This window comes from Nanorana parkeri, unplaced genomic scaffold (assembly GCF_000935625.1).
Source record: "Nanorana parkeri isolate BGI_ZX_2015 unplaced genomic scaffold, ASM93562v1 scaffold16, whole genome shotgun sequence".
NCBI lineage: Eukaryota > Metazoa > Chordata > Amphibia > Anura > Dicroglossidae > Nanorana > Nanorana parkeri.
This window is the reverse complement of record NW_017306284.1, coordinates 1,397,930-1,409,361: the sequence shown is the minus strand read 5'-3', so window position 1 is coordinate 1,409,361 and position 11,432 is coordinate 1,397,930. Positions and strand designations below refer to the sequence as shown.

The window sequence follows — 11,432 nt, the reverse complement described above, 5'->3', positions numbered from 1 at the left end:
AGGAGTTCTATCTCATATCCATCTAGAAGTTTGTAAACTAACAAACGGATGCACTTCCTCAATGCACCGATGCAATTTCACTCAGCCCTGTGAATACGCACTTCCTTTTGTCCCCCCTCTCACAGAGCCTGCCTTCTCAACTACAAATTAAGCCCTGAACAATGTAACATTATCACTGCTTGCTGGAAGCAATGCATGATGGGATATGTAAATTTGAGAAATGGAGATTACATCACATCAAGCAGCAGAGAAAGAGATGCAAAGCACACTGGGAATCCAGGAAGTTGATGAAAGTGATGGGCAGACGGAAGGCAGCACTCACTACATAAGAGGGATTTTTTCAAGTAAGCTTTGATTGTATTATCAAACCCAACTCTAGTATGTATTCCTATTACAATGCTGATGTTATAACAGGATAGTTCCCTGAAAGAATAACTCCAGAAAATAACAAAATGAACCCTTGCAGTGGGTCTACCTGTGCACTGGAAGCGTTAATTGGTAGTTTTGGTCTAGAGGTCAGAATACAGACGATATACTTACATGATCCTCGGTCTGTGGCAGTCAGCGCTCTCACCTCTGCTTTGGCTGCGGTATGTCCCCACTAAACCCACTAGATTGTAGTAGACTAAATGTACCGGAGATTTAGTCGACTAAAACAATTCAGATGACGAAAACTAAATGGCATTTTAGTCAAAAGTCTATGACTAAAACTCAATCGAAAATTTGCTGTCAAAATTAAACACTGATTGGAGGTCACTGGTGATACATCAGGCAGGTCCTCTAGGAATGCTGTAACACTGCACTGCCACGTGCAATCAATCCAACAGAGACTAATAGTCCCTATTCTAGGAATCACCCGGAATGATTTTCCTACTCAGGTGATTGTGCTCACGCAGCTTTATTCTACACTGGGGATCACCATACTGTGTCAAAGCATCTGGCCAGGAATAATTGGAATGGTCGTCGAAGAAAAGAAAGACACCCATAGTGTAGGATAACCCAATATTCATAAAATGCAGTTTATTGGTTCGATGGAACCAGATCCATCACCAACTATAATGACTATGCAGATCTATGGCCTACCTGGCAGTGCTTTTCCACACCACAGTATAGATCTATCCCCCCAATTTTTCACAGTGTAAAGTGTACCTGCATGCAGCTGCGGCCATACACCCATATCAACTCAAGCAATTGTGACCCTTGCAGTGTGCAAAAATGCTTGCAAATCTATATATCCATGTACCATTAGCTATTTTAAAATACAGGCTATCATGCATGATCTAGCAGTAGTAAGTTCACAGGCCCCTAAGTGCTGCCGGACCTGGAAAAAGAGTCTACATGTCATGTCTGATAAGACAAGGCTGCTTGCTTTTCAAATATTATGGGTACTGCAGAGACATGATCTCTGCACCATAGTTCTGGCTAGGGATGTTCAGATACCAAGTACAGTGGTACCTCAGTTCACAAACGCTTCTGTTCGTGAACAATTCGGTTTGCGAACAGGAAGTTCGGCAAAATGTTGCTTCCGTTCGCAAACTCTGCTTCGAGTGACGAACACAACCGCAGCCATTTTCCCTGCTCTGACACATGGTCATGGCTTCCTCTAGTCGAGATCATGGTCTTTTCCAGCTCCAAGGCTAGACCAGAGAAAAACTCAAAAGTTAGGAAGCAGCTGACATTTTTAAAGGAGCACACGGTGATATATATTATGGATGCACCAATATCATTTTTTCAAGTACTGATACATTTTTGTTTATTGTCATGTGACAATACAGACTAATGATTTCAGGACAGTGGTGGAGAGCCACAGCCAGGCCCTGGTAGTTCTCATGACAATGCCAAGTATCCGCACTGGTATCTGAACAACCCTAGTTCTGGCTCTGTATCCCTTCCACCTTCAATAATAATAAACAGATTAAATCTGACATGGGGATTGGTACCTACTGTACCACCCTGCCCTAAGCAGGAGTGTCTATTTAAATTTAGAATATGCTAGGGTACAGTCAGCCTGAGTCTAGTTCAGCTTTCTGGAGTCTCTCCTAGGCTCTGGTGACTGTTTGCTTCTCCCTGCTGATGGGGACTGTCCCTGGCAATGGTGTAGGGGGCTGTACTAATCAGAGTTAGGAATATTTATGCCTCCCTGGCCAAATACTAGGAGGTTTACTGCCAGTAGTGCAGGCTGTGACAGAGTATAAATGTCCAGGAGTGACCATGGGAAGACAGTCTTCCACAAAGTCCTCCTGCCTGGAGAGGGATGTTGTTCTATGTCTGATCCTCCTAGGCCTGCTGCCTGGGAAGGGTGACCATGTGCCTAGACTGCAGTCTGGATTAGAGGCCTGGTATGTTGAGTCTGGGGATTGAGATCTCATGGATGAGTCCGTCTAGGATTACATGAAGAGACAGAAGGATTTGAGGCAGCCGACATCCACAGAAGATCTGTGCTTAGTTCTCCAAGATGTTTGGAACAACCTGTCTGCGGGGTTCCTTCAAAAACTGTGTGCAAGTGTACCTAGAAGAATTGATGCTGTTTTGAAGGCAAAGGGGGGGTCACACCAAATATGGATTTCTCTTCTGTTCATTTACTTTCCATTTTGTTAATTGATAAAAAAATAAACTATTAAACACTTTTATTTGTGAAAGCATTCTTACTTTACAGCATTGTTTCACACCTGTCTAAAACATTTGTATACACACATAAACACCTCTGTCTGCAGCACTTGTAGAACTGTATGCATACGTTCTACCATTTTTAAGTATTATAACTGGTACTATTCAATGTATGAATTTATACACTTCAGAATTGTCACATGCACGTGGATTTTAGTTAGATGTAGCAGCTCAATTCACTTTAGTTGGAGAAAGCACCTGGATTTATGTCGATCTAGGACACCTGTTGGGGTAATTTCCAGTGACAGCAGTCAACAGGACAGATTGCAAAGGAAAATCCCCCAGACGGACAGCAATAAAAGCCTGACAAGTTCGAAACTTGGCAATCAGAACCTGACACATGTTCACAACTTTACTTATTCTAATCAGTTCTTAAAAAGTGTTCCTCTATTTTTAAATAGAAGTTTTGGGTAGACTGGCCTTTTAAAATGGCCCAGGAGCCAATGACAAGTACACCAGCTGGAAAATTGCAGTGCTGAACCAATATTCATCCCAATTAATTAATCATAACTAACATTAGGGAGACAAGGGCAAGATATGGGGTACAGTTATAGGTTGTAGACCTTACAGCTGCTAGGAGGACTATTTTGTGAGACTGGGCAAACAGGTCTTCTCTATCCATTGAAGAACAAGGCTTTATAACGAAATTACGCTACCACAGAGACCAACCTTTCTTTTTGGCCCCTTTCCTGACCTAAACAATCCCACCTTCTTCCTCACACAATCTATACATTCTAAGATTCAAGGGTTGCTGCTTCACTGTAGACAACCGGCGCTGCAAATCTCCCCCTCCTGGTCGCATCCAACTCCTGGCTGGAAGATAGCCCTGTAGAGGTCTATGGAGCTGCAATGTATAGATTCTGCCAACATAGGGAGAATCATGTGGCTGGATTTAAACAATAGCAGAACCGTGCCCCTCGGATCTCAGTACGGCTCTGCAGAGGGGGAGGGGATCATTTAGGTCAGGGTTGCGGGGCAAGAAAGATAAGTACGTTGAGGGGAATTGATCAAAACTGGAGCAGACAAAATCTGGAGCAGCTTTGCATGGCAACCAATCAGCTTCTCTCTTTCATTTTCAAATCTTAACTGCTCCACATTTTGTCTGCTCCAGTTTTGATCAATTTCCCTCAGTTTGTTTTAAAAAGTGTGTTTATCCTTTAAAGTGACGCTAAACTCAGGAGTTAAATCTTAAAAATACATTCAAGTACCTCAACTATTAACATAAATGTATCTTATTTGTGTATCACTTGGCTGTAGATCCTCAAATCATCTCTGAATTGGTGCGGACACTGTTCTTCCTTCTGGAGGGTGACTACTTTTGTTCCCCATGATCCCTGTGTATGTTGTAAAGAAGTCACCGCTCCAAGCTCACTCCTGTGATGGACTACAATCTCATGTTTAATTTACTAATTTGTATTGAGATTGTAGCAAAGATACATTTCTGTAATAGATAGAGTACTTGAATGCATTAGAGACCCCTGATGTCTCCATAAAGATGACCTGTTGTTTGAATTGGCTATCACATAGGGGATTTCTTGATTTTCTTTAAAAAAAAAAAATAATAATCAAGAAGCTAAAAAAAAAATAGTCACAAATGAAATAAAAATCCCCCCCCCCCCACATACACACACAAACATGCGTTGGTGCGCCAATGTGCGAAAACGACGACTGCGCCCATTACATATCGCCCCGAATGTTGTAGTGAGAGCAATAGTTTTAGGGCCATTAATTACCGATAACACTAAACTGATGAGAGGTAAAAGCTTTTAAAGCGTCATCTATGGCCACTTTCGGATGTTGTTATTTTCTGCGATTTCGCGCGCGCAATTTTACAGCTTGCCATGTTTGGTGTCTATTTACACGACGTAACCCCGTCTTTTATATTTTACCAAAAAATAGGGGTGATAAATGTTTCATAACATTTTATAGGGAAACAGACAGATTTTTTAAACAAAATTTAGGGTACTTTTTTTGTTATATAGTAAAAAATAAAACCCCCAGTGGTGATTAAATACCACCAAAAGAAAGCTCTATCTGTCCCTAAAAAATGGTATAAAATGTATTTCAGTACAGCGTTGCATGACGGAATAAATGTCAAAGTACCGCAGTGCTGAATACTGAAAAGTGGCCTGGCCAGGAAGGGGTTTTAACACCCCGGTCACCAAGTGGTTAATATACCAATAGAATGAGATCCTAATAGGTTGGACTTGATGGACTAATGTCTTTATTCAACCTCAAATACTATGTAACTATGTAACCCCCCATCTCTTTTATTTACTGGCTTCCTTCCCTTATGTTTTTACAGCTTATTCATTTACATTCTGATTTTATTATGTACAACAATATTAACAACATCAGTGTTTGTTTCCTGTTTGTATTTGGCAATCAAATATTAAATTCATAGTTTGAAAAAAAGAAAAAGAAAGCAGCTCATTGATAAATCTGTGTGAAGAACTGCCTGACACAACTCACATTAACCAATTAGCTTCAGACCTGCACTGGAACTGGAAAGAAAGCTTGGTTCCGATTGGTTGCTGTAAGCTACCTGAAACAGTTCTTTCCTCAGACATTCTTCAACACAGCCTGTGGTGATATCTGAGTATAGCTGAACTTCTAAGTACAAGAAATCTGATTGTGTGTCAGAGTAAGAGCGGTCAGACGTGTTTTCTGGTATGTTGCAGTCAATGATGGGTGTAAACAAGTCATTAAAAACACACTGACACACAATGTCTCCAATAACTGTGACTGCCATTTCCAGCATAAGGGCTCATGCACACATGTATGAAGAAATGCTGCGTTCAGATCTGTACAGTGTTTTTTCTTTTTGTACGGATCTGAATGCAGCAGTATTGTATATTATGGGCCCATCCACACAGCTGTGTTTAACTGCATAAAATCAAAAGGAGAAGTATGCGTGTATGCATGTAAGTGTATGTAAATGCATGTACATGCTTACCTGCTCGGATTGAGTCGGAGGAATGGGAGAAGAATTTTACAGATGTTTACAAATCTAAATGCATGTTACAGACCATTACATGCATTTATTTTTTAACAAAGGATCTGTCTACCAGCAATATCCTCCATAAATACCAGTAGATTATTATACCCGTGTGCATGAGCCCTTCTTTGTAAATAAAGCAATAGGAAGAAAGGAAAATAAACCTCAAAAATACATGAATATGTATGTATAGGCAAAAAAATGTGGAGAGAGGTAGTGGTGAGGAAGGATTAGAACCTTTGCTGACCCGGCTAGGTAGGTTCACCCCATTGTTTTGTCCTGGTGACCATCACCACCAAGACATAAAGTAACAGGAAATCCAAAATTTAGAGCCGTCAACTAAATCCCAGTTCTACCACCTCGATAGAATGCTCAGAGTTTAGTGTAAACTGAAATACAGCCTCCACAGAAGGAAACATTCATTCATCAACCTCAGGCCATTGCACAATACACCGATGATACCACAAGACCCAGAGGGCATCATTACCACAATTTAAATGTTATCAGAGCCAAAAGGTGGCCCAAAAAGCTTCTAGATTTCTGGCTACCAAGTATATGCAGCATCGAATTTCACACTGAGCCACCTACGCCATGGCCAAGGGTGTCAGGGCCATCCAGCTGACTATGAAGTGCCGCCACTGTCACCCTTCCCCACCAATGTTAATTTTAGGGAAATGATTAAGGGGCTGCCACAATGCCTTCTGCTACCATCACTAGCATGCACTGAAATGATTTATTGCATACCAAGCCACACTGATTGCCCTGGTACAGATTGTATCTCTGAGGACATGTTTCTGGTTGTGTCAGTATGGTACGGATTGTATCTCTGAGGACATGTTTCTGGTTGTGCCAGTATGGTACGGATTGTATCTCTGAGGACGTGTTTCTGGTTGTGTCAGTATGGTACGGATTGTATCTCTGAGGACATGTTTCTGGTTGTGCCAGTATGGTACGGATTGTATCTCTGAGGACATGTTTCTGGTTGTGCCAGTATGGTACGGATTGTATCTCTGAGGACGTGTTTCTGGTTGTGTCAGTATGGTACGGATTGTATCTCTGAGGACATGTTTCTGGTTGTGTCAGTATGGTATGGATTGTGTCTCTGTGGACATGTTTCTGGTTGTGTCAGTATGGTACAGATTGTGTCTCTGTGGACATGTGAATGTAGTTATTACTTTTGTTTTCATTTTTTTCCCATGATTTTGGCAAGTCTACTTTTCACTACAGTGAACAAATGATTAATCTAATATGCATCTGATTATTTATTTATGATGGGTATGTGGAACAGAGTATATGCCCCAAGAGTCCATGTGTTGGGGGCGGCGTCTAAAGCAGTTGTTGGGGGGGCAGCAAAGGTAGCAGGCTTAGGAGAGGAAAATGTACAAGTCTGTATTTAAAGCAGAATTAGACCCACCAATTTAATGTCTCCCAAAACAGTTACTGTCCAGGTTAGCATTGTGTTTATTTCAGCTCACCACTGAACATTCAAACCCTCAAATGGTTGGTGTCATAGCTGATCACATGTGCAGCATCATGGCAACTGCAATCCGAATAAACCCTTAGATGGTACCTTCCTTGGCTGTGAAGGACAATAGGTTGTAGTTCTGAGCAGAGCTTTCACAGGCACTGTGATTTTGCAAGCATATACAATGATTTCAGTCAAATCAGTTGCATGACTTTGTGAATTCCATCATTGCTTAATACCAGTCTATGCAAGTGTTGTTAGTAAAGTTCATGGATAGTATGGAAACAATTTTGAGGTTTGCTTAAGCTTTTTCATAGGAACAATTTCTAGAGTGCGGGGTCAGTATTGTCTGACAGACATCTATCCGATTGCCTGCTCAGTTACTCTGCAGAGAAAAACACCAACAGTAATTCTGGTGCCTACAGGAGCAGTCAGCACAGCAAGCTCATATTCTGCTGCTCTGAAGGGCCAAGTAACTAAAATTTTCAATGTTAGGCCCTGTTCACACCAGGGCGGTTCGGCCGCACGTATCCGCCACCATGAACGATCCCATACAGTGCTATGGGGATGGTTCATGCGACCGCGCAATCCTAACCACGTCCTGACCGAATTGCTCCCTTACCCTTTTTTGCCGCACTGATCATACTGCTTTCAATGGAACCGCGCTGTTCAGTGCGGTTTTGGGCATTTATAATTGCGTTTCAGCACATTCCGTAGAGCGGGGATAGGCAACTCCAGACCTCCAGCTGTGCCCTAACTACAAATCCCAACATGCCTCTGGGAGGCGTGCCTGTTACTGTCAGTCTTGTAATGCCTCATGGGACTTGTAGTTCCACAACAGCTGGGGGGCCAGAGTTGCCCACCCTTGCTGTAGAGTCACTGAATAAGTATGTGAACCACAAGGGAGTTTGTGCGTAATTTATTTTCACTGTTAGTCTAAAATTTGTCTGTGCAGAAAATCCCAATTGAAGGCTTCTGTGTGTCATTTGGTTACATACCAGAGCTTCATAATAGGCAATAGATGTGTCCATATATGTCAATATACTGTAATGTGATGGTATTCAAGAATTCCTGTTTTTTTGTCAGGCCTGACCTTTGATCGCACAGATCACATACCATATAAAGGCTTCGATGTGGCTACACAGGCAACACTGTGTCTCTCAAAGCAACAAACAATGAAAAAGTCTGCCCAGCGAAAACCGATGTTTCAGCTATGGATGGCTACTTCTAAATACCCCAGCTTCTTATACATCTTTGGGACGTCCCTGCAGGGATTTCCAGCTCTGCCTCCAATCATGCAGTCTAGCTCTTCCTGCTGCACTCTTTATTGTAAAATAACTAAAACATCCAGCAGATGCATTGACACCCCTAACATTAACAGCGGGTGGGCAGAACTGGGAACTTTGGAGCAGAGACATCACTACCAGATTCCGCAAGAGATCTATAAAGTTAATGGTCTGGGAATCAGGCTGAGGACGGTGTGATGTAGCTGTCAAGTCCAGCCAATGCACACCTCTCTGCAATCACCATCGATGCCAAAGAAATCCCTGTAGATGTCTATGGCCCCATCAGTTACAGTGAGGACACCAAATATCAGATCAGAGCAGTCAGAACTGTGAGCTGAAGGCCTGCAGTTCACATAACACCAATACACCTGTCTTGGCCCAATGTCTTAAACAGAGATTAGTGGAGTTCTTCCTTAATACCATTTTGAATGTAGCCGTCATCAGTAATAATGTCATCTCTAACTTACTTGTTGCAGTCTTCAATGCACTGTAAGCTGTTTCCATCCTTGAGGTGACAGGCGGCTCTGTTTGAGTACAAGATCCCCAGCTCCTCGGCGTCCTCAGCTCCTGAAGTATTAGAGAGATGCATTGGTATCTAGAGAAGCAGAAAGGCAGCACTGCAGCACAATCTGCTGCCACTGCAGTATCCACAAGACAGACAGTAAAGCCCTCTGATAAGCACTAATGCTATGCAGCCTACGGTGCTGAAACTGGCATTTAAAAGCATTCAGCTTACAAAAACGATCTCCTGATTCCTGGCCTGCATTCATATTGTTATTAATAATTGCTGCATGGCTCGCCCTATACGATTTCACCTGTCATATTCAAAGCCTGGCATTGGAACTACTGGCATGCAGATAAAACTGACCTGTGTTCTTGATATTTTCAATCGCCTCGGAGTATTTGATCGCAGCCTCCCCGAACTGGCCATTCTTAAAAAGCTGGTTGCCTTCAGCTTTCATCCTTGCTGATGGCGAAAGGGTCTCGGTTGACAGCTTAGCTTCCTGGTTGCCAGTCCGGGATGTGACCTCACCCGCAGGGGCTTGCGTGCTGCTCTGTCCAGGCTTCGTCTTCTGCTCGGAGGGATTGTTTGCCCGTACGTTGCCGTTGTCACTCTTCACTCCATTCTGATTGTTGGCTCTGTTGTGCTTGGGGGTCTGATCGGCCTCCTCCTTCTTTTCAAAGGGTCTCTTAGGAAACTTTTTCTGAGCATTCCCCATTTCAGTCAGCTCGCCTGCAGTCTCTCCTCCCACTGTCACACCGGCTTCTACAAGGAAGTTACAGGCTTAGTATTGACATCAGCAGAGCAAACTACTGCACAGTCCACAGCAGGGGTGGAACGAATCAACAGTGAATGTTAATAGCAGTGATTTGCCTGTTTAACCCACATAGCATAGCAAAAAGACCATGAGTCACCTCTAGGAAGTGTTATATCTCTGCGGTGGAGCTTCGAAAGAGCAATAAACCTCAGAGCGTGCTCATTTTGTTCTCAGTCGTTCCCCTGTTCTATGATTACAATTAACATACCTAATACAATAGTCATTCTTCAAGCTGGCCAGTTACACGCTAAACCTGTCACAAGCAGATGGTCAGCATTGAGACTGGTTACTCTGGTTTGGTTACTCTGGATTCTTTTCTCTATTGCTGGTTACAGGAAATGGGTTTACGGCTTATAAAGAAATATCTGTCCGCTCCCCACTTTACAAATGGCTGGCAAGGATCTGTATAGAGGGGCAATCAACTATTATTTTATTGCACGGTGCAGAATTTTTCCAAAAATGTAATCATAACCGTTCCGGTTTAAATTACGTATATGTAATCCCAATCACTGAGGGATGGCTCACACCACTTGCAGGGACTGGCGTTTTTCTGCGCAGGTTCAACGCCAGTCATTGCAAGGGCACTCAGAATACAATTATTTTTTTGTTTGTGCCCTGACCACACCACAATGTGGGTGTTATGTGATATGCAGTGCGGAAAAATACAGACATGCTGCATTTTTCCACAGCGCACTGGAAGCCACAACAGCATAGCACATGGAACTGCTGTGTGGAGACCAGAATGGAGTGTACACTTTGTACACTACCAATAAAGTTAAAAAAAAAGATAAAGTAAACAGTACCTTGAGTTGTAACAACCCCAGGCACCGCTACACACCGCTGCCACCCAATGGACACCTTCCGCACGCTAAAACAAACTGCTTTCACGTGCGCCAGCCGAGAAAGCGTTAATATATTAATCTAAGTTCAAGCCTACTTCAACCTTTTTGTAAATCTGCGGCTTTCATTAAAATAATGTCTTGTGTTTCCACCATGACGGTCTTCGTTCAGGCACTTCCTGATATAGGGTTGGAGTACTATGTCCCTGTCCCCCAATTGTATGCTTGTCCCCGTCACACAGGCATCCGAATGTTTCAACACACATTACGCGGGCATGGTCCACTGCAGTCAAAGGCAGAACACCTGACAGAAGAAATGTGCAGGATTTGCTAGAGTGCATAAATGCAGATATGATGTGGCTGCAAAAAGGCTGCAGGAGATTAGCAGGGCTGGGATGCAACAGATGGAAAAAAGAAGCGAAAACAAGTATTTCATAAAAAAAAAAAAAAAAAAGTAAACTGATTTTATTATTTCCCTCAAATGTCCATCTACTTTGTGTTTTGAAAGTTGAATCTTTTCAAAACTGAAGCAGATTTGCATCTTACCTGAGCAAACTGTAGAGAGATGCTGATTGGTTGCCATTGGCAACTGGTCCAGATTCTGTTTTCTCGAGTTTTGATAAATTCCCCCCAATGTTTTTTCTCCCCGACATACATGCATGGTAATATGCTGCTGAGAATTATTAGGGCACATATTTTAACCCCTTCACGACCCATGACGGGATAATCTCCTTTGTTAATTTTGATTGGGACTGGTTTTACAGTACAAGCGATTGTGGCGGCTCAGCTGCCGCCAGATCGCTTCGACGATCCAGTAAACCCCCCGACACCCCCGGCGCGTTTCCTGGGCTCCGCTGC

The 11,432-nt window shown here is 42.8% G+C and overlaps 1 protein-coding gene across 1 annotated transcript in view; it reads right to left on the bottom strand.

Annotated features, from left to right (window-relative positions):
- SPAG1 (sperm associated antigen 1) overlaps nucleotides 1-11,432 on the bottom strand; it is a 75,549-nt gene that overhangs the window by 37,158 nt on the left and 26,959 nt on the right. The window contains exons 10-11 of the mRNA XM_018558985.1: nucleotides 9,285-9,683; nucleotides 8,884-8,983 (exon numbers count right to left, since the gene is read on the bottom strand). Coding sequence (XP_018414487.1) covers nucleotides 8,884-8,983; nucleotides 9,285-9,683 — 499 coding nt within the window. The remainder of the gene's footprint in view (nucleotides 1-8,883; nucleotides 8,984-9,284; nucleotides 9,684-11,432) is intronic.